The following is a 23,441-nucleotide window of genomic DNA, read 5'->3' as shown; positions in this document are numbered from 1 at the left end:
TAGGGCAATCAGGTCCCAGATCAAGATAACATGCTAACAGACTAAAGCTAAAGCTAACAAGTTCCAGGTCATGATACCAAGCTAACAGACTATAATTGAAGCTAACTGGTCACAGGGCTAACAAGGCTAGGTACCAAATCAAGATAACATGCTAACACACTGAAGCTAAAGCTAATAGGTTACAGGCCATGATGTGATGCTAGCAGACCAAAGCTAATGCTAAGAGGTTCCAGGTCTTGATGCCATGCTAACAGACTATAACTTAAGCTAACTGGTTGCAGGGCTAACAAGGCTAAAACTAGGGCTAACAGGTCCCAGACCAAGATAACATACTAACAGACTGCAGCTAAAGCTGGCAGGTTACAGGTTTTGATACCTTGCTAACAGACGATAACTGAAGCTAACTGGTCGCAGGGCTAACAAGGCTATGTGCCAGATGAAAACAACATGCCAACACACTAAAGCTAAAGCTAACAGGTTCCAGGTCTTGAAACCATGCTAACAGACAATAACTGAAGCTAACTGGTTGCAGGGCTAACAAGGCTAAAACTGGGACTAACAGGTCCCAGATCAAGATAACATGCTAAGAGACTAAAAAGCTAACAGGTTACAGGTCACGATATCATACTAACAGGCTGAAGCTAAAGTTAACAGGTTCCAGGTCTTGATACCATGCTAACAGACTATAACTGAAGCTAACTGGTCACAGGGCTAACAAGGCTAGGTCCCAAATCAAGACAACATACTAACACATTGAAACTAAAGCTAACAGGTTGCAGGTCATGATAACATGCTAACAGACCAAAGCTAAAACTAACAGATTATCGGTCATGATAACATGATAATAGACCAAAGCTAAAGCTAACAAGTCACAGATCATGATATGCTATGCTATGCCAACGAGATAGATACATTAATCAATAATAATAATAAAATATACATTTTTTAAAAAATCATATGGATTTACAAAACATGACTAATTAGTTTATAATAACAACATCCAATAATTGCATGCGTTAATCATGTTAAGGCTTTTATTTTGGCAGGACAAATGGTAGCGCTTCCTGCAGTGTTCTCCAGCTTCGCTCCTTTATAGGTTTCCGGGACACATGGCTGCCATGTCACACCTTCTGTGACATCAGCAGAGTGCCAGATTAAAAACGGGGGACGTTTGTATTAGAGTGACGTAAAAGAAGCAGGAGTTTAACGTGTTTACAGATGAAATATAAAAAGAAGTAAAAGTAGCTGCAGCTATATTCACACCACATGTACAGCTTGAAGTGATTTGTTTTGTTTCTTTTGACTGGAAATGAACCGAACATCTGAGACATCTGACTGTGAAGCATCATGTTTGAGAAGCTGCGATGTATTTATTTACGTCTGTTTCACTAAAACATGTTGAAGATTTTTTTTAAATGTAGCTTTTATGTGATTTCAAACAATCCTATCGATTTCCTGGTAATTTTCAAGATGCCACCGTGAGAGTGACAGCTAGTTACAGCAGCTCCAGTTAACTTTAGGTCTGTTTAGTTATTTTTGTAGTTTTCTTCCCTTTTTTTAAAGTTTTTTTAATCAAGTAGGTGTGACATATTTATACGGGACAAACATGGATGTGCAAATTGCGCTTCCCCTATTTTGTTTACTACTGATTTTGGAACTTTTTAAATCCACATCTGGTGACCCGTTCAGCCACGGCATTGTTTACAGTCGGGAACAGCTGTTGGCGCTGGGCCAGGCCAGGCCGCCATCATGGGAGAAACCGGACATCCCAGCTGAGCTCCGCAGGAGGAGGAGAGGATGCCGGGCAGGACTGAAGTGTAGGGAGAAGAGGAGATGCTACAAGCCGTCCGTTCCATCCATAATAATGGGGAATGTGAGGTCTCTCCCAAATAAGATGGAAGAACTGACGGCGCTGACCAGGCTGCAGTGGGAGTATAGGGAGAGCAGCCTCATGATGTTCACGGAGTCATGGCTGAACGAACTCACTCCGGACTCACTTTTAACTCTGGACGGATTCCATCTGCTAAGAGAAAGGGTGGGGGCCTCGTGATGTATGTGAATGAGAGATGGTGTAATGCTGGACACATTAGCGTTAAAGAGCAGCTCTGCACTAAGGATGTAGAATTACTGGCGGTCAGTCTGCGTCCGTTCTATCTGCCCCGGGAGTATTCACATGTAATAGCCATTACTGTGTACCAAGGTTATAATCATTAATGAAAACTAACGAAATAACGAAAACTAGAAATGAAAAAACATTTTCGTTAACTGAAATAAAATAAAAACGAAGCTTTATTAATAAACGATAACTAACTGAAACTGTAATAGAGTCCTTACAAAACTAACTAAAAGTAACTAAAATTATAGAGAAATTGTCTGTAGTTCTTGTATTTGTGAACTGTCAGCAGGAGACAACAGCACATCCCGTGACGTGTCTGTGTCTCCGTGTTGCCGTCTTTCCATCCAGTCGCAGACAGGCGGGTCTACACCATGACCCGCTGCATGGCAGCGAGAGTCAGGAGAAAGCGCCAAACTCCTATTTGGGATTATTTTGAGTATGACTGTGTGTCAGATAAGAGCAAATGCCATGTGGTGGAACGTGGTGAAATATGTGGCGCATTTCTGAAAGGTAAAAACCCCACGAATCTTAAAGTGCATTTAAAAAGCTCGCATAAGGAGGCTAACCTAGCTTACATTGAAGCGGTGAGGGAAAACGCCCGACCCCCCCTCGACGGAAACACAGTCCAACTCCTGGCCAGGCGACATCATGCAGCCCGAGACAACATCACAGAAAACACTTGTCCAGTGCTTCCAGCGGCGACCCGACAGCTGCTGGTCAGTGAACTCACAAGAACACCACAAGCGAGAGGAAGCACTGGTAAACCTGTTCACTGAGACAGGTATGTCTACAAGACTGTGTGAGCAGCCTTCCTTTAGGAAGTTCAGCAGCTTGCTCAAACCGACATTCAAAACACCCGGAGCTGCAAGACTAAATGGTCTTATTGGGGCTAAAATGGATACGGCTAAGCAGCAACTTAAAGAGATCATAAAGGAAGCGAGAAAGCTAATGTTATGTGTAGATGGCTGGAGCAAACGAGGACTGACAGCATCTTTCATGGGTGTGTCAGCTTGTTTCTACCATCCGCCTGGAGGTAAAGTTCACCATGTACTGCTAAACCTGCACCGAATGGAGCACCCACATACCGGGGAGGCCACTGCCTGCTGCATTGATCAGACTTTAGATGCATGGAATATAGGAGAAGACAGAGTGCTGCTTGTTGTGGCAGATAACGGTGCCAACATAGTCAAGGCTGTGCGGATGCTTCGACATGAAGACCTTGGCGTTCCTCAGGCCCAACCAGGAGGTCCAGGAGACGGACAGCATGAACAGTGGATGGAGTCAGACTCAGAGGAAGAGTCAGATGAGGGTGAAGAGAGCATAGGCTTCGGTGAGTGCGCTTATATTGACACATACTTTATCAGTCTTAGTAATTTACCTTTGTTATTTTGTCATTTAAATATATACTGAGCAGTATTGTTAGCTTTATTTTGATATTTGTATGTTACTTTCTTCAACAGAAAAACAAATGTATGGAGAATGTATAGCCACCATGGGTTCAGCTTGCACAGAGACAAGTGCTTTTTTTTTTTTTTTACTCATTTAGCTTACATCAGCAGCCATATATCAGCCTAGGTTCAAAAGTTTGCGTTTAACACCAGTAGTCTACATTTTCACATTATGGTTATCATAATCATTATTAATAATAGTAATTAATACGTTTTTATTATTGTAAAAACTTCATATCCAATATAATAATTGTATGGATCACACAGTGAAGAAATGAAATACAGTAAATTAAATATAGTAAAAACAAGTAAACTTACATAAAAATTGTCCCTTCTGTAGAACCAAGGATGAATACAGCCAAAGTCCTAACTCTTGATTCAGTTTTTATTAAATCACATACACATCTCAAGTGGCTTAGTACCTACTGTTTTTTAAAAACTTCTTTTGTGAAATATACTTTTAATGCTAAATCATCTGATTGCTAGTCTGTTTTTTTCTTTGTACTTTGTTTACGAACTGGACCTGCCAGAAGATGGGGAGCACAACAAGTTCCAGAGAATGTCATGCTTGGCCCACACCCTTCAACTCACACTGAAAGATGCCATGAAGCACCCAAGCGCTGATTCACTCATAGTGAAAGCAAGAAAGCTGGTACATGCTATAAGGAAATCATCAGTGGCAAATGAAGAGTTGATCAAAAGATGTGGCAAAACGCTGGTCCGGGACTGTAGCACGCGCTGGAACAGCACCTATGATATGCTTAAAAGACTGCTAGATATCAGAGCTGAACTAAACCAACTACTTGAGGAGCTGGGCATGGACACACTTCTCGCAAGTGATTGGGCTAAGATGGAGAACCTTATCAAACTGTTCGAGCCATTTCCCATTCACACAGACCAGCTTCAGAGTGACAGTCAGTCTCTCTCACAAGTAGTGCCATGCCTGCTCAACCTTGAGGCACATCTGCAGATGAATCTGAGGAATCAGTTAGCCTAAGTGCTGCTGAAGTCTTTGCGAGAACGTTTTGCAAGCATTCTTAGCCCTGACTCCACACAGTTTGATGCTACACCAGCAGGAGCCTGCTTAATGGATCCAGGGGTGTCACTGGTTCTTCAAACAGCAGATGCCACACCACTGAAGAGGGCTGCACAGTCCTTTGTGCAGAACCTGGCAGCCCAGTATTACCCAGCTACTTCTGCTCAGCATCAAGTTGCAGGGCCCACTGTTCTTCTTAAGTACCGTTTCCTTGCTTCCCGTATGGAGAGCAACATGTCACCTACAAATCGGCCTAATCTGAGTGATAGTGTGTTAACAGAAATGGAGAAGTATCTCAATGACGTCAAACAGGGTGTGTTTAATGAGACACCATTGGAGTTCTGGAGGTCCAGAGAGGCTGTCTATCCAAAACTTGCCGCTGTGGCGTTGGATGTCGTTAGTGCTCCTGCATCACAAGCCTTTGTGGAGCGCATCTTCTCTGTGTGTGGATTGCTGTCATCTGGTCTAAGAAACAGAACAACCACATCTCTGGAGAAACACGTTTTCCTCAAGATCAACAAGAAGTTGTTGCTTGACTGAATTACACTTGTCTTTCTGTTTCTTCCCCACCTACAGAGACAAATACGGTTCACTCTTTCACAATGCAGGGACTCTTTTTGTTTACATTGGACACAAAACTGTGGAAGTTAGCACAGAAAGGTAAAGCGCATAAGCTTCCAGCTTCCAGTGAATATGCACTTTAGGGGTCCAAAATGAAGTTTTTTTGCTGTTGTTGTATTGTTGCTCAAGGCTGCACCCTGTGTAGATAGTCTAGATATGTGTACCCATATCTAAATTTTAGGTACAGTTGGTGTTGGAGTGTTCAAGTCAATACATCTTCTTAAATAGTATGTGTTCTTGAGTTTTCATTACCCAGTACTTTTTCCTATCTTTTTTTTAATGTCATCACTGAAGAATAGTCCATATTACAAAAAACTAAAACTAATACTAAAACTAATAAAAACTAAACTAAAACTATGCAACATGTAAAAACTAAAAACTAAACGAAACTAGCAAAGATGGATAAAAAACTAATTAAAACTAAACTGATATTGGAGACGTAAAGTGAAAACGAAATAAAAATAAAAACTAATGAAAAATTCAAAACTATTATAACCTTGCTGTGTACATCCCTCCCTCTGCTGATGCAGCTGCAGCCTGTGAACTCATCCACAGTGTAGTGTCCCAGCTGCAAACATCTCACCCTCAGTCTCTTATCATCATCTCAGGAGACTTTAATCATGCATCGCTCTCTGCCACTCTCCCCACGTTCACCCAGTACGTGACCTGCCATACCAGAGACAATAAAACCCTGGACCTGCTGTATGCAAACATCAAGGATGCATACAGCTCCTCCCTCCTCCCCCAGCTGGGCCAATCAGATCACAACCTGGTGAGACTGCAGCCCATTTACATACCTATGGTGAAGAAACAACCCCCCACCATCAGGTATGTGAAGAAGTGGTCTGACGAGGCCACTGAGGCGCTGCAGGACTGCTTTGAGACCACAGACTGGGATGTGCTGTGTGGTCCACACGGGGAGGACATCGATGCACTGACAGACACTGTTACGGACTATATCAACTTCTGTGCAGAGAACATCGTACCGACCAGGAAAGTACGGTGTTTCTCTAACAGCAAACCCTGGGTGTCCCTGGAACTGAAGACCCTGCTGAAGGAGAAGAGGAGGGTTTTTGGATCTGGGGACAAAGAGGAGCTGAGGAGGGTGCAGAAGGAGATAAAGAAGAAGATCAAGGCGGACAAGGCCAGCTACAGGACCAAGATGGAATCTCACCTGCAGGACAATAACACAAGGGAGGTCTGGAGAGACCTGAGATCCATCTCTGGTTACAGCAGAGGCCATGAGAGGGGAGCTGCAGCAGGAGGCCAGGAGTGGGCCAATGAGCTGAATCTGTTCTTTAACAGATCTGACTCTGCTCCCACTCCTCCCCCCTCTCATCAAAGCACCGACCAGCAAGCTCCTTCTTCACACCTCAGCTCTCTACCACCAACACCACCAACAGCACCCCTCCTCCGACCCCCGTCTTCTACCACCTCCGGACTCCACATACAGCCCCATCACCCCTCCTCGTCTCACCCCCCACCACCACCATCACTCCTCCTCCTGCCACCCTCCCCCTGCCTCTCCATAACAGCTGATCAGGTGAGAAGTGAGCTTAAAAAGATCAAAACCAGGAAAGCTGTAGGTCCTGATGGAATCAGCTCCAGGCTCCTTAGAGACTGTGCAGACCAGCTCTGTCAGGTGCTGCTGCACATCTTTAACCTGAGCCTGAGTCTGGAGAGGGTTCCTCTGTTATGGAAGACTTCCTGCCTGGTTCCTGTCTCTAAGACCAGGAACCCCAGGGAGCCTAACCACTTCAGACCTGTGGCCCTCACTTCTCACCTGATGATAAGATAAGATAAGATAAGATAAAGTTCTTTATTTCTCCCCACTCCAGGGGAAATTTACATTGAAGACCATGGAGAGGATCGTCCTCAAGAACCTCCGTCCCCAGGTGAGCCAGTATCTGGATCCACTGCAGTTCACCTACCAACCGAACATTGGAGTGGATGATGCAGTTGTCTACCTGCTGCACAGATCACTGACTCACCTGGAGAAACCCAGCAGCACTGTGAGGGTCATGTTCTTTCACTTCTCCAGTGCTTTCAACACCATCCAGCCTTCTCTGCTCAGGGTGAAGCTTGAAGGAGCGGGAGTAGACTGTCACCTGGCTGCTTGGGCCATCGACTACCTCACCAACAGACCACAGTACGTGAGGCTTCAGGACTGTGTGTCTGATGTGGTAGTCGGCAGCATGGAGGTCCACAGGGGACAGTCTGTCCTCCTTTCTCTTCATCCTGTACACATCAGACTTCCACCATAAAATTTGCACAGACATTATTGCACTGCTACAGCTTCGCACTTTTTAAACTCATTTTTTAAGCCACTTTATACTGCATTGTCTTTACAGTGTGTCTGTACTATACTATTTCATCCTCATTTCTCATCCCTGTACATATTGTAAATATTATTACTACTGTTCTATTATTATTTTATTTCTATTACGTCTATTGCTACATAAGCTGCTGTAACAATGTGAATTTCCCCTGGCGTGGGGAGAAATAAAGGACTTATCTTACTTAGTAGGAATAGTAATAGTAGTTAGCATATTATCTTGACCTGGGACATATTAGCATTAGCTTCAGTCTGATAGCATGATATGATGACCTGGGACGTATTAGCATTAGCTTTAGTTTGTTAGCATTATATGATGACCTGGCACATATTAGCATTAGTTTTGGTTTGTTAGCATGACATCATGACCTGTAACCTATTAGCTTTAGCTTCAGTCTGTTAGCATGATATCATGACTGAGGACATACTAGATTGACAATGTTCATTTTGTCGCTTACTTATATTTGATTATCAATTATTTTTATCCAACAAAGTTAGCAAGGGTGATCGTTTTACCTTGCTGACATATACTAGCATTAGCTTCAGTCTGTTAGCATGATGTCCTGACCTGGGACTTATTAGCATTAGTTTTAGTTTGTAGCATGATATGATGACCTGTAACCTGCTAGCTTTAGCTTCAGTCTCTTAGCATGATATCTTGATCTGGGACCTTTCAGCCTGAGCTTTAGCCATGTTAACTTTGCAACCAGTTACCTGTAGTCTGTTAGCATGGTATCAAGACCTGTAACCTGTTAGCTTTAGTTTTGATCATTACCATGATAACATGATCAGTGGCCAGCTAGCATTAGCTTCCTTCTGTTAGCATGATATCATGACCTGGGATTTATTAGCATTACTTTTAGTTTGTTAGCATGACATGATGACCTGTAACATGCTAGTTTTAGCTTCAGTCTGTTAGCATGATGTCATGACCTGGGACATATTAGCATTAGTTTTAGTTTGTAGCATGATATGATGACCTGTAACCTGCTAGCTTTAGCTTCAGTCTCTTAGCATGATATCTTGATCTGGGACCTTTCAGCCCTAGCTTTAGCCATGTTAACTTTGCAACCAGTTACCTGTAGTCTGTTAGCCTGGTATCAAGACCTGTAACCTGTTAGCTTTAGTTTTGATCATTAGCATGATAACATGATCAGTGGCCAGCTAGCATTAGCTTCCTTCTGTTAGCATGATATCATGACCTGGGATTTATTAGCATTACTTTTAGTTTGTTAGCATAATATGATGACCTGTAACATGTTAGTTTTATCTTCAGTCTGTTAGCATGATGTCATGACCTGACACCTGTTAGCATTAGCTTCAGCCTGTTAACATGATGTCATGACCTGAAACCTGTTAGCTTTAGTTTCAGTCTGTTAGCATGATGACATGACCTGGAACCTGCTAGCTTTAGCTTCAGTCTGTTAGCATGATATCATGACCTGAAAGCTGTTAGCTTTAGTTTCAGTCTGTTAGCATGATGTCATGACCTGAAACCTGTTAGCTTTAGCCTCACTAATTACCTGCTCTTCTCTACAATCTAACTAAACTCCCTGTCAGTTTTCCAGTCAGTACAATAACTGGCTCCAGTTAAAAAGGTTTTATAAGTTCATTAGCATCTGTTTACATGTCAGAATATCTTCTAAATCTAATATTAAGCAGCTGATGACTAAATCAGATCCATTAGGTTTAAACATTTTCCTGTTTTACTGCAGATCATTTACATGTTTGTACATATTCAAAGGTAAATCTGTAGAATTATTCTCAGCCCGCTCCTCTTGGTTAAATACATGAACATATGTGACCATGGAGTGTTTTTACAGTGCAGGGATGTTTTACAGTGAAGGGCAAGCGAGCAGAGAGGGAGGCAGTGATGACATCAGCTGGAGGAGGAGGAGGAAAACAGCATCCTTCATCAGACCGAGAGGAGAGAGGAAGAGGACGCCAGGAAACACGGTGAAGAAGAAGAAAAAGAGACGGGACGAGAGACACTGATACAGACAGACTGACAGACAGAGAGAGAAAGAGACAAGCAGGAGTCCGTAACGTCCTCTGGGCCTGAGTCAGTGTGTGTGTGTGTGTGTGTGTGTGTGTGTGTGTGTGTGTGTGTGTGTGTGATCAGCTGACTGGAACACACGTCGGTGGGCGGAGCCATGATGGGGAAGGATTACATGTTGGCCATCATCATAGTCAACTATGACGGTACGACACACACTTACACACAAACAGACCTGCTGGGGTCCCTGAGGCCCTTCAGCCTTATGGAGACTGTCGTCTCAAGGTTGTTGACATGTTGTTTACTGAGCTGCTGTGGACACAAACATGCAGCTTCCGTCTGCAGCCGAGTCAACACGTCATACCTGCTGGGCTTTTATGTGTTAGCATGTATGACCGTGGTGGTTTGTCACATCTACATGGAGCTGAGAACAACGAGGGCCAAGAGGGAATCTGTTAGCATGATATCATGACCTGGGACATGTTAGCTTAAGTTTCAGTCTGTTAGCATGATATCATGACCTGGGGCATGTTATCTTAAGTTTCAGTCTGTTAGCATGATATCATGACCTGGGGCATGTTAGCTTTAGTTTTATTCTGTAAGCATGATATCATGATGTAAGACCTGTTAGCTTTAGCCTCAGTCTGTTGACATCATGTCATGACCTGGAGCCCGTCAGCTTTAGCTTTAGTCTGTTGTCCTGTTATCATGACCTGGGACATGTTAGCTTTAGCTTTAGTCTGTTGTCCTGATATCATGACCTGGTACATGTTAGTATCTGCTTTACTTGTACAAAGAAAATAAGATGATATAAAACAAACAGAAGATAAAATAATATAAATGAATGACATTTAAATAATGCACATGAAATCAACAGCCAAGAGATCCTTCCATCTGCTGGGCCTTATTGTGCATTTTAAAGCTTTATTTTCAGTTTGTTTGCAGGATATCATGACCTGTGCCCTGTTAGCTTTAGCATGACTGAAAACCTTGACACCCTGATGTAATTTTAGCTTCACATGCTAGCATCATGTAGCAATTGGCTGCACATTTCTGAGCACTTTACAGAATAGTGTTTCAAAATAATCAGGTGGTGATAAAGTTATCAATAAACTCATGATGCTAACATTAGCAAAGTTTGCTTGAATGCTGCAGCTAATAAATTCCGCTAGCATCAGTCATCATTTCAGTAAAACTCGAGATGGTTGTTAATTTTTTTTTTTTTTTACTTTATCATGCTAACAAACTGAAGCTAATGCTAATACATTTCAGGTCACGATATCATGCTAACAGACTGAAGCTAACTGGTTGCAGGGCTAACATGGGTAAAACTAAGGCTAACAGTTCCCAGATTGAAATATTCAAATCTTTATTATATCATGCTAACAAACTGAAAATAATGCTAATATATTTCAGGTCGCGATATCGTGCTAACAGACTGACGCTAACTGGCCGCAGGGCTATCATGGCTAAACTAGGGCTAACAGGTCCCAGATTGAGATTTCATGCTGAGAGACTGAAGCTAAAGCTAGCAGGTTATAGGTCATGATAATAATGCTAACAAACTAATGCTAATGCTAATACGTCCCAGGTCATGATATCTCGCTAAAAATCTGCTGTTTGCTCTCTGATCTGTTTCTTTCAAAAGTCTTGTAACTTTATTAACCGCTCATATTAGAAAAATTAATCTGAATTTTGATTGACTCGATAACTAAGTTTTCTGGTTTTTAATTAAAAAACTGAAAAGTAACAAACTGCAGCTTCATGATAACTGAACTCCATGTGAACTAAAATAAAAGCAGATTTTAGTCACTTGGAAGTGAAGGTTTCTGATGAATTTGTGATAAATGCAAAGTGTTGAGTTTCCCTACATATGAACTGAAGATGATCTGAGTGCTGCTCGGTCTGCATCGACCCCTCGTCCAGCCACTCTCTTATCTCTCCATCAGCTGATTCAGCCTTTCTCTCAGGGTTTATTAATAATTCAGAGCCTCTTCAGTTTCCTCTGTTCATGTACGGCAGTTTGACCTCCGATCACCGTGTTTCTACCGATATCACATAAATAATACAACATAAATGTTAACAGCTGATAAAGACGAGCAGGACGGCAGTAAAGATGCTCAGCAGACCTTAGATCTCTGCTCAGGCAGGTTTTTTTAACTTCCAATTTCTAAGGATATCATGCTCTGTGGTGTCCATCTGCTTTCAGGTTTCCTCTGGTGTCTCGGATCCATAATATTTGTCTGAATATCAGGGATTCTCTGCAGACAGAAGCTGCTCCTGCTGCCTTTAAAGTCACAGTTTGAATCCAAGATAAAAACCACGGAGGCAGCACGAAGGTCATTTAATAACACTGATGTTAGCGGATATAATAATCAATATGTGAATATATATCATTCCAGTAGGATATAAAAGCTTTTATGAGTTTAATCCAGTAAACAACGCTTTACTTCCAGTAAAGGTCACATAAACGACTGAGTAATTTTTATGTGACAGCAGTGACAGGCTAAAGTCACCTTCTGCTGCAGAAATAAAGCTGCAGTCAGACGGGAGCAGAGCATCGATTTCCCTCCATCATGTGACTGCTGGCATGATTTAGCTGATCAATATGTGACCTGATGATCAGCAGACGGTTGTTCAGATGCAGCTGAATGACTGACGCCCGTCCACCAATCAGCTCTGAGCTCCCCAGACCAACAGTTGACTGGACAGAAGCTGCTCTAAACTGTCTGTCTGTCTGCTGTTTGAGCGGTTAGTAAAGTTTCAGGACTTTTGAATGAAACAGATCAGGGAACAAATGGCAGATTTTTAGCACGATATCATGGCCTGGGATGTATTAGCATTAGCATTAGTCTGATAGCATTATATCATGACATGTAGGTTAGCCATAGTTTTAGCAATGTTAGCCCTGCAACCAGTTAGCTTCAGTCTGTTAGCATGATATCGTGACCTGAAACGTTTTAGCATTAGATTAAGTTTGTTAGCATGAGATCAAAACTTAGGACCTGTCAGCATGATAACATGACCTGTGATTGGTTAGCTTTAGCTTCACTGTGTTGGTATGATATCATGACCTGGAACCTGCTAGCTTTAGTTTTAATCTGTTTCCATAATATGACCTGGGATGTATTAGCATTAGCATTAGTTTGTTAGCATTATATCATGACCTGTAGCCTGCTAGCTTTAGCTTCAGTCTCTTAGTATGAAATCTTCATCAGGGACCTGTTAGTCCCAGTTTTAGCAATGTTAGCCATGCGAGCAGTTTGCTTCGGTCTGTTAGCATGATATTGTGACCTGAAACATATCAGCATTAGTTTCAGTTTGTTAGCATGAGATCAAAACTTAGGACCTGTTAGAGTGATAACATGACCTGGAACCTGTTCGCTTTAGTTTTGTTCTGCTAGCATGATATCATGATCTGTGACCAGTTAGCTTTAGCTTCAGTCTGTTACCTTTAGCTTCAGTGTGTTAGCTTTAGCTTCAGTGTGTTAGCATGATATCATGACCTGGAACTTATTAGAACCAGCAGCTTCTCTTCATCCTGATGCAGTAGTTCTAGAAACCCGTCTCAACAGAACCCATCCTGCTCTACAGAACGCTCTGAGACCTGTCTTTAAAATGGACAATCAGGTGGTAGAACCAAGCCTCACTGCATAATACAGATCTTAGTTTGCTGCTCGGAGGTTGTTGTGTTTGTTTGTCAACCTGGAAGGAACACAAAGCCGGTGTGAAGGTGAGGTGATGGTGGTCCAACATCTACACAGCTCTACTCTGTATGACAGAAGACGTCTGTGCGTGTCCCCGTTCACTACGTCTGGTCACATCTCGTAGTTTTCAGCAAAAATGTGTCTCCTATCTGACCTGAGCGATTAGAGACATCTTCTGAGAGTTCCTCACTGCAGACTGAGATATCTGATGGTGTGAAGATGCCACATTATGATGCGGTAAAGATCTCATCAGAGCTGGTCCAACCTGACTGACAGACTCTTCATGACCCTGCAGACAACATCTGGACTGATCAGAACCTGCTGCTGGACCCAGATCTTCCCTCTGGCTGGAGAACCATCAAAGACTCCACAGGAATGTACTACTGGCACGTTCCCACTGGCACCACCCAGTGGCAGCACCCGCGCCTTACGGGGACGCCTCAGTCGCTGGACATTCAGGTGAGGACAGACAGGACTGCTTTACTCGGTCCAGGTAGTCCAGGTTAACCAGCTGTGGTCCAGTCGTCTCAGGTTCTTCTTCTGTGGTGTCTCAGCAGGAGGAGGCTGCAGAGCAGAGCTCCAATAAAGAGACAGATGGACCACCTGAGGACAGGTAAGACACGTACCATCCCATCAAAACCAAACACCAAACCCTCAAAATCTGATTCTAACCTGAAACCTGAGATCAGACAGCCCTTTACTGTAGTGATGACTGAAATGTCCTCATTGTGAATAAATGTCCTCAATGAATAAATGTCCTCAGTGAATAAATGTCCCCACGGTGTAGAAATGTCCTCACAGTGTAGAAATGTCCTCACAGTGTAGAAATGTCCTCACACTGGAGAAATGTCCTCACAGTGGAGAAATGTCCTCACAGTGTAGAAATGTCCCCACAGTGAATAAATGTCCTCAGTGAAAAAATGTCCCTACAATGCAGAAATGTCCTCACAGTGTTTCTTCTCTCAGGTCGTCGTGGCATGAAGATGACCTGACCAACCATGATCCCGACATGAAGGTAAACAACAACAGAGACCTGTTGGATGACACCAAACATTCTGCTTGTGTTTTTAAAGCTGACAGCGTTAGTGCCGCCTCCTGGTGGAGAAATACTGTCAAGCATCATTTTAAATAGACTCGTGTTGTCTCCTCATACTTCTGTGGAGGTTCTCAGTCATCCAGGTCCTGCTAATCACTCAGAACCTCCAGTTGGTTCCTTCTGCAGTTCCAACCATCTCCTCATCCTGTAGATGTTCTTCTATCTCCATGTTTCCTCTCAGCTCACCATCTGTAGAAGATGTTTCACCATTCTGGATGGATCTCCAAATACTAGATCCTCTGTTCACTGTTTCTGAGCCATGCTGCAATTATTTATTCATCCAGTAGCTTTGGTTTTCCTCCCAGTCTCTTGTTGTCTCCGTTTTGTGTCTCATTTTTGGTCATTTTGTCTCGTTTTTGTCATTTTGTGTCTTTTTTTGTCATTTTGTATCTCATTTTTGTCATGTGTCTTTTTTGTCATTTTGTATCTTGTTTTTTTTTGTTTTGTGTCTTTTTTTGTCATTTTGTGTCTTGTTTTTTTGTTTTGTGTCTTTTTTGTCATTTTGCATCTTGTTTTTGTCATTTCCTGTCTCTTTCTAGTCGTTTTCATCTCCTCATCCTGTAGATGTTCTTCTATCTCCATGTTTCCTCTCTGCTCTGCTCACCATCTGTAGAAGATGTTTCTCCATGCTGGATGGATCTCCAACTACTAGATCCTCTTTTTCTAGACTTTTAAATGAGACGTGCAGAATAAAGTGGTTTTGAGTGATTTTGTTGAATTTTCAGAGGTGAGCAGTTCAGAGACAGACTCGAGCATTCCTTCTGTTTCAGACGATAACTGGCATCATTTAGATGATTTCTTCTGAAAACAGGACATCCTGGGGCAGAAATAAAAGCTTCCAGTGAGTCCACTGACTGTTGTGTTTACCTTCACCTACTTCTGATTTGTTTTTCTGAGACGAGTAGTTCAAGGACCGTCAGTTCTTTGTGTTTCTCGGCCGTTTGCTCTGAAACAGCAGAATATTAATGATGCCGAGTTCCTGTGCTGCTGCTCTAATCTGCTCTAATCTCTCTCTCTCCTCTCTGACCACTTTTGTAGAGCATTAATCTGTGTTAATCTGCCTGTCTGCCTGCCTGACTGTCTGCCTGCCTGTCTGTCTGCCGTGTCCTGGTTTCCTCCAGTGTTTCGCCGTGCGCTCTCTGGGCTGGCTGCAGGTGGAGGAGGAGGACCTGTCTCCGGGTCGCAGCAGCCTCGCCGTCAGTAATGTCATCCAGCAGCTGTCTCACTGCAGCGGCCCCGAGCAGAGAGACAGGCTGGGAGCCTGGGGGGAGGTGAGACCGCAGCCGGACCTGTCTCACAGCCTCACACTGTCCAGTTTAGGCCTGCTGACGTCTGTCTGTCTGTCTGTCTGTCTGTCTATAACCTCTCTGTCTGTCCACCTGTCTGTCTGTCTGTCTGTCTGTCCACCTGTCTGTCTGTGTGTCTGTCTGTCTGCCTGTCTGTCTGTCTATCTGTCTGTCTGCCTGTCTGTAACCTGTCTGTCTGTCTGTCTGTCCGTCCACCTGTCTGTCTGTCTGTCTGTCTGTCCACCTGTCTGTCTGTCTGTCTGTCTGTCCACTTGTCTGTCTGTCCACCTGTCTGTCCACCGGTCTGTCTGTCCACCTGTCTGTCTGTCTGTCCACCTGTCTGTCTACCTGTCTGTCTGTCTGTCTCCAGGGTCGGGAGATGAAGCTGGTTCTAAAGAAGGACACTTTGACCCTGTTGGACCCTCTAGACTACACCCCCCTCCACTGTCAGCCAATCATCAACATCCGTGTCTGGGGAGTGGGCTGCAACAACGGCAGGTGAGCCAATCAGAGAGCAGCTGGCTGGATGACAAAGTTTCTCTTTATTTCCAGGGTTTGTGCTATGCTACGCTAACAGTTTCCCTCTGCTTACAGTCTTCGTGCTAAGCTAAGCTAGGCTAACAATTTTCACCCTGCTTGCAGTCACTGTGCTAAGCTACACTAACAACTTCCTTCTGCTTGCAGTATTTATGCTAAGCTAAGCTAAAAAACTTCCCTCTGCTTGCAGTCTCCATGCTAAATTCGGCTAGCAGTTTCCCTGTTTCCAATCATTGTGCTAAGCTAGGCTAACAGTTTCCCTCTGTTTCCAATATTTATGCTAAGCTAGGCTAACAGTTTCCCTCTGTTTCCAGTCTTTGTGCTAAGCTACGCTAATGTATGACAGCACTGCATGCTGACATGTTGAACTCACCTTTCCTCTTGTTTACCTGTCAGGTCCACTAACACTGTGTCACTCTCTGTTTCTTTGCCACACCCCTTCACACCTGCAGGGACAGGTAACCAGCTTCAGTCTGATCACGACACCTCACAGCCTGTAGCGCACCTCAGTGGCATTTATTGATCCAGTCACCTGATCAATCACCTCTGTGTGTTACTGTGTGTGTTTTTGTGCTACTGTGTGTGTGTGTGTGTGTGTGTGTGTGTGTGTGTGTGTGTGTGTGTGTGTGTGTGTGTGTGTCTATATATGTGTGTGTGTGTGCTACTGTGTGTGTGTATATAAATATGTGTGTGTGTGCTACTGTGTGTGTGTGTGTGTGTGTGTGTGTCCTACTCTGTGTGTGTGTGCTACTGTGTGTGTGTGTGTGTGTGTGTGTGTGTGTGTGTGTGCTACTGTGTGTGTGTGTGTGTGCTACTGTGTGTGTGTGTGTGTGTGTGTGTGTGTGTGTGTGTGTGTGTGTGTGTGTGCTGCGTTCAGGGACTTCGCCTTCGTTGCGGGGGATAAGGACAGCTGTATGTTGAAGTGTCACGTGTTTCGTTGCGATGCTCCGGCTAAAGCGATCGCGTCAGCGCTTCATGAAATGTGTTCGAAGGTTTGTGGAATTATCGTTTAAACTTTTCAGTGGATTTTCTTGTTGTCAAAAGACGTTGACTCATTGTTCCTGTGAGCAGATGATGTCGGAGAAGACACTGATGAGACCATCTCGCTCTCTGACCATGGAGAGCATCTCACCTGAAGATCTGCCCAGACAAGGTGACGCACCTGTCCGCTCCTCTCAGGTCAAACGCTGCTCTCCAATTGGTTCTGTCCTTGTGACACGTGCTTGTTGTTTCAGTGGCGTTCCTGGAGGCGGTGCGGCAGCAGGTCCAGAAGTTTGACGTCCAGTACATCGGGAACCTGCCGGTGTCTAGAGCCATGGGTAGAACCACAGAACACCAGAAACCACTGACAGTAGAACCATGATGCTAATTAGCTTAATCAGGACTCCAAATGAGGCTAGTTCACAGTAAAGGGGCTACAACTAGCTAACATTAAAGCTAACATTAGCTAGTACACAAGCTGCCACTGGATAACATACATGCTAACATACAAGTTAACACTGGCTACCATACAAGCTAGCACTACCTAACATGCATGCCAACAACAATTAGCATACAAATTACCATTAGCCAAAATAAATGCTAACATACAAATTACCACTGGCTAACATACATGCTAACCATAGCTAGCATACAAGCCACCACTACCTAACATGCATGCCAACAACAATTAGCATACAAATGACCACTAGCTAAAATAAATGCTAACATACAAACTACCACTAGCTAACATACATGCTAACTCACATGCTAATGCATATGCTAACGCTAGCTAACATACAAGCCAGGACTAGCTTATATACATACTAACACTCGTTAACATACCATCACCAGCTAACATTCATGTTAACATACAAGCTGCCACTAGCTAACATTCATGCAAACAATGGCTATTATACAAGCTAGCACAGCAAATATGCACACAAGCTAAAATACAAGCTAAGACTGGCTCACATACAGGCTAATGCCAGCTAGCATGCATATTACCACTTGCTAACATACATGTTAACATACAAGCTACCACTAGCTAACATATATGCTACTCTTTCCTAAGATACATGCTAACACTGCTAACATAGAAGATAACAGCAGCTAAGATGCATGCCACCTCCAGCAAATGTACAAGCTAACATTACCGAAAATACAAGCTGTAGCAAACATGTAGCATTAGCATCCTTCTGCACTTAGTTGAAGGAGAGAATCCACAGCAGCGTTTCAGATGGTGACCAGTAGGTGTCGCCTCAGCAGGCAGCACTGAACGCGTGCAGGTGTTCAGGTGGAGGTGTGCTGTGTTGCAGGTATGGAGGTGCTGAACCGGGCCATCGAAAGCATCATGAACTCTACGGACCGCGACGACTGGGAGCCGACAGTGATCCACGTCACCGATAATGTGCTGTCGCTGTGGAAGGGAGAGGTAACGCCGTTACCGCCCGCCACAGGTCAGAAGTCAACGCTGCTGCTGCCATGTTTAATCACCTGCTCTTGTCCTCACAGGACGGCGATGAGCCCTTCTGGGAGTGTCAGGTGCGATTCCTCACCTTCCTGGGCATCGGCCACGACAGCCACACCTTCGCCGTGATCGTCGACGGTGGAACGCAGCGGTTCGAGTGTCACGTGTTCTGGTGTGAACCGGACGCAGGAATCATCTCGGAGGCCGTGCAGGCGGCGTGCATGGTGAGGAACAGACATAGAAATAATTCACACCTGAGATCCAGGCAGGTAAGATGAACAGTCAGGGTCACACGTCAGACGGTTTGGGTTTAAAGCAGCTTCTTAGCTCTTGATTTTTACCTTTGTTTAGAAACAATAACGTATAAAAACGTGTCAGGTCCATAAATATCTGTACATTGACAGGTTTCATCATTCCAGCTCTGAACACCACCACAGTGGATTTAAATAAAACAGTAAAGATCTGCTTTAAGTTCAAACTTTCAGCTTTAATCTGAGTATTTTCATCCACATCAGGGGAATGGTGGAGGAATGACAGCACATTTTAGAAGAACCCTCCACCTTTTAAAGGGACCAAAAGTCACTGGACAGTTGGCTGCTCAGCTGATCCAGGGCCAGGTGTGTTATTCCCTCATTATTCCATCTACAAAGAGCAGATTAAAGGCCTAGAGTTCATTTCAAGTTTGGAATCTGATGAGGTGAACTCTCCATATGAAGTCAGAAGAGCATCACAGTCAGTGAAGGAAGCCGTCATTAGACTGAAACAAACAGACCCATCAGAGAGAGAGCAACAGGAACAATAGGTGAGGACAAATCAACTGTTTGGTTCATTCTTTAAAAGAAGGAAGGACCTGGTGAGCTCAGCAACACCAAAAGACCCAGAAGACCAAGAAAACCAGTGTGGTGGATGACAGAAGAATCCTTTCCCTGGTCAAGAAGAACCCTTCACAACATCTGGTCAGATCCAGAAGACTCTCCAGGAGGTAAAAGTCAACAACTAAAAGAAGACTTCACCAGAGTGAATCCAGATGGTTTACTCCAAGGTGGAAACCATTGATAAGTCTCAAAAACAGGAAGACCAGATTAAAGTTAACAAAAAACATCTGAAAGAGCCTGAACAGGTCTGGAACAACATCCTGTGGACACATGAGACAAAGATCTACATGGACCAGAATGAAGGAAAGAGAAGAGTGTGGAGGAGGGAAGGAACTGCTCAAGATCCAAAGATACCAGCTCATCAGTGAAGCATGGTGGTGGTAGTATGATGTAAAAGTTCCATTAAAATTCACTGTGGTGGTGTACTGAGCCCAAATAATGAAACCTGTGTGAATGTCCAAATATTAATATATACAAAAGATATATGGAAGATGCAGTAAACATAAAAATTTAAAATCTATAAAGTAAAAACTATAAATAATGAAAAATTAAAAATTAAAAACCATCAAATATTTTTTAAAGTGCAACAAGAAAACACATTATTTTAAAAGTTTCTTTACTGAGCAGATCAGAGGAAATTTGAAATACAATTTGTTAAAAATTTTTCTAAAGAAAAAACAAATTAGTCTTATTTTAAATAAAACATTTATCAGCGATTTTTAATGTTCTATTCATTTCCTCTTATTTATAAACAATATAGAAATCTTCAATAATTTATTCATGGTTTGTTTTTATTAATATCAAAAATAAAGAAAAAATGGGATATTTTATATTTAAGAAAAATGGTAAAACATGTAAAATGTATTTAGAAATATAAGAAATATGTTTAAAAATATAACAACCACATAGATGAAAAATACAAAAAAAAATTAGAATAAAAATCATATTTACTGGATGACTGAAGGAAACTATTAATACTGATTCTGTCAAACATAAATTTAAATGAAGTAAATGAAAAACAGTAAATATTGATTTAAAAAAAATCAGAGGGAAACTGTTAGCCTAGCATAGCATGAAGACTGTAAGCAGAGGGCAACTGCTAGCCGAGCTTAGCCAAACACTAGAAATAGAGGGAAATTGTTAGCCTAGCTTAGCACAAACATTAGAAATAGAGGGAAACCGTTAGCCTAGCGTAGCACAAACACTAGAAATAGAGGGAAACTGTTAGTCTAGCTTAGCACAAACACTAGGAATAGAGCAAAAAGTATTTATTTCTTCTGTTTAGTTGTTTTTTAATGAAACACTTCTTTCCTGTTTTCTGTGTAAAAACTTGAACCTGGTCTCCTCTCAGGTTCAGTACCAGAAGTGTTTGGTGGCTCAGACTCCGCCTCCGAGGACCAAATCGTGGCGTGTGGCCCCATCTAAGGTCAAGCGAGCCAACTCCATGGATGGCGCCGCCTTCCCCCCGCTCTCGTCCCGTCTCCATGGCAGTGGCAGCAGCTCCACCATGACGGCGTCCAGGATGACAAAGGGGAACGGCAGCGGCATGAGGAAGGGCATGATGGCGTTCTTCGAAACTTTCCGCAACAAACAGGCCGCCACCTCCTAAAGGGGGGCGGGGCCACCGGAGCCGGACTCACAGGTGCTGCTCAGGACAGCGTCTGATTGGCTCTGGTGGTCCGACCGACTGATTGACATCACCAGCAACACCGAGGCCGACGCCCACTGAGGAGCTCGCCACCATGATGTCAGTCTCACCTGTTGGTGCTGCTGAGCTGAACAGCATGAATGTCTGCAGGTTACTGGACCAGGAACTTCAAGAAGACCAATCAATAATCAGTCGATCAATAATCAGCCGATCAGTACCTCGTCTGTTTAAGGATGGACGTGAAGGAAACAGCTCAGGACCGTGGGACTGTAAGCGCATTTTGTTGAAGGAGGTTAACATTTGAAATGATTTTGAACTTTATTTTAAAAACGACTGCCTCCCCTAAAAACAGAAACGTACAAAAACGTAGAGAAGAAGAAGAAGAACTTCTTCATCCTGGCTGTCAGATCTGTTTCCTGTTTGTTCTGCTTCAAGCTATGTATGTTGAAACGCATTAAAGCTGCACCGACACATTCTGACCACCAGGAGGCCCCAGACATACTAAATACACAGAACATACTAAATACATACAACATACTAAATGCACAGAACATACTAAACACACAGAAAATACTAAACATACTAAACACACAGAACATACTAAACATTCTAAATACACAGAACATACTAAACATACTAAATACACAGAACATACTAAACATACTAAATACAAAGAACATACTAAACAATAAATACACAGAACATACTAAACATACTAAACACACAGGACATACCAAACATACTAAACACACAGAACATACTAAATGCATACAACATACTAAATACATACAACATACTAAACACACAGAACATACTAAACACACAGAACATACTAAATACATAGAACATACTAAACATACTAAACATATAGAACATACTAAACACACAGAACATACTAAACACACAGAACATATTAAAGATGCTAGACACAGAACATACTAAACATACTAAATACACAGAACATACTAAACACAGAAAATACTAAACATATAGAACATACTAAATACACAGAACATACTAAATAAACAACATATTAAATACACAGAACATACTAAACATACTAAATACATATAACATACTAAACACACAGAACATACTAAACACACAAAACATACTAAACATATTAAAAACATAGAATTTGCTAAACATACTAAACATACAGAACATAGTAAACACAGAGAACATGCTAAATACACAGAACATACTAAACATACAGAACGTACTAAACACAGAGAACATACTAAACATACAGAACATACTAAACATACAGAACACACAGAACATCTTAATCATACTAAACATGCTAAACATACTAAACATGCAAAACACAAAACATACTAAACACACAGAACATACTCAACATGTGACTTTACTGAGTCACCTGCTTCCTGTCATGTGACGGGATGTGGTGATGTAAGCAGTTGCCATGGTTACAGGTGTTCATGTGAACGCAACAGTTTGCATGTTGTGAGGAACAGAAACGTGTGAACAGTAAACATGTATGTTCTCTGTCCTGCTGTCACGTGAACAACCTGGAGATGTCCATCAAAGCCCTGTCCACAGTGAGGACAGCTGCCTCCTGATTGGCTGAAGCTGCTATAGATAGAAGCCGTGGTGTGTTTAGTGTCCGTAGGAAACTGTGAAAACGCGACAGAAACACTGACAAACTGTCGCCGTCTTTCTGTTTCTGCAGTAAAACTTTGGCACAAACCAGCGAATGATGTCATGTATAAAAGAACCAAAAATAAACCCATTAAACTCAGTTTCCTCGTCCTCAGGTTCCTTTAAATCCTCCTCTCCTGTTCCACATCCTGCTCAATTCATTTGAGCAGCAGCGATGATGAAACTGATCAACAGACATCATGGTGGTCCATGGATGGAAGAAGAAGGAAGACGAGAAGCTCGAACATACTGAGAGACTAGCTGGAAAAAGACAAAACAAAATGTAATTAAAGCTTCAAGCAGCGTTGGACGGGTCCTCGCATCCTTGCTCCAATCCAATAATGTCCACCAGGTGGCGCTATGATTGTAAATGTATATCAGCATATGGATGTCATCAGGGCTGGACTCTGATCATACATGAAAAGTTTGAGGCAAATTGGAGGATGTACAGGCTAGATATGCAGCACTTCCTGTCCATCCACCAGATGGCGCTATCACTATGACTGTATGTTGACTTATGGATGTGATGAGGGTTGGACTGTGATCATACATGTAAAGTAGTGAGTTCATAGCTTTTGAAAATGTGCAAAAATTTGTCCAAAACGGTCCAAAATATGACACCTAATTCA

The 23,441-nt window shown here is 42.8% G+C and overlaps 2 protein-coding genes across 6 annotated transcripts; both read left to right on the top strand.

Annotated features, from left to right (window-relative positions):
* Positions 1-1,766: 1,766 nt before the first annotated feature.
* LOC118469459 (E3 SUMO-protein ligase ZBED1-like) lies at positions 1,767-9,734 on the top strand. Of its 3 annotated transcripts, none has more exons than XM_035942428.2 (2): positions 1,767-3,446; positions 4,095-9,734. In XM_035942428.2, the coding sequence occupies exons 1-2, from the start codon at positions 2,765-2,767 to the stop codon at positions 4,559-4,561; spliced, it is 1,149 nt and encodes a 382-aa protein (XP_035798321.2). In that variant the 5' UTR covers positions 1,767-2,764; the 3' UTR covers positions 4,562-9,734. The 3 variants fall into 2 exon arrangements, with proteins under 3 accessions (XP_035798322.2, XP_035798321.2, XP_054873320.1); XM_035942429.2 differs by having other exon boundaries at positions 4,098-9,734.
* Positions 9,619-22,912, top strand: apbb3 (amyloid beta (A4) precursor protein-binding, family B, member 3). Of its 3 annotated transcripts, none has more exons than XM_035942425.2 (13): positions 9,619-9,758; positions 13,555-13,718; positions 13,817-13,872; positions 14,226-14,274; positions 15,477-15,626; positions 16,012-16,139; positions 16,631-16,636; positions 17,056-17,170; positions 17,250-17,331; positions 17,414-17,497; positions 18,476-18,591; positions 18,672-18,851; positions 20,854-22,912. In XM_035942425.2, the coding sequence occupies exons 1-13, from the start codon at positions 9,710-9,712 to the stop codon at positions 21,109-21,111; spliced, it is 1,437 nt and encodes a 478-aa protein (XP_035798318.1). In that variant the 5' UTR covers positions 9,619-9,709; the 3' UTR covers positions 21,112-22,912. The 3 variants fall into 3 exon arrangements, with proteins under 3 accessions (XP_035798318.1, XP_023152983.1, XP_035798319.1); XM_023297215.3 differs by having other exon boundaries at positions 13,814-13,872; XM_035942426.2 differs by lacking the exon at positions 16,631-16,636 and having other exon boundaries at positions 13,814-13,872.
* The last annotated feature ends 529 nt before the right edge of the window (positions 22,913-23,441 follow it).

Source organism: Amphiprion ocellaris, chromosome 14, assembly GCF_022539595.1.
Source record: "Amphiprion ocellaris isolate individual 3 ecotype Okinawa chromosome 14, ASM2253959v1, whole genome shotgun sequence".
NCBI classification, from domain to species: Eukaryota; Metazoa; Chordata; class Actinopteri; family Pomacentridae; genus Amphiprion; species Amphiprion ocellaris.
The sequence above is the reverse complement of the archived record's forward strand: the minus strand, read 5'-3'. Positions and strand labels throughout refer to the sequence as shown.

Coding starts and splice junctions, on each gene's coding strand:
- apbb3 (XM_023297215.3), top strand. CDS start 9,710: ATGATGGGGAAGGATTACATGTTGGCCATCATCATAGTCAACTATGAC. Junction 15,627..16,011: donor GGCTGGGAGCCTGGGGGGAG/GTGAGACCGCAG, acceptor GTCTGTCTCCAG/GGTCGGGAGATGAAGCTGGT. Junction 18,852..20,853: donor CCGTGCAGGCGGCGTGCATG/GTGAGGAACAGA, acceptor GTCTCCTCTCAG/GTTCAGTACCAGAAGTGTTT.
- LOC118469459 (XM_035942428.2), top strand. CDS start 2,765: ATGCAGCCCGAGACAACATCACAGAAAACACTTGTCCAGTGCTTCCAG. Junction 3,447..4,094: donor TGAAGAGAGCATAGGCTTCG/GTGAGTGCGCTT, acceptor TGGACCTGCCAG/AAGATGGGGAGCACAACAAG.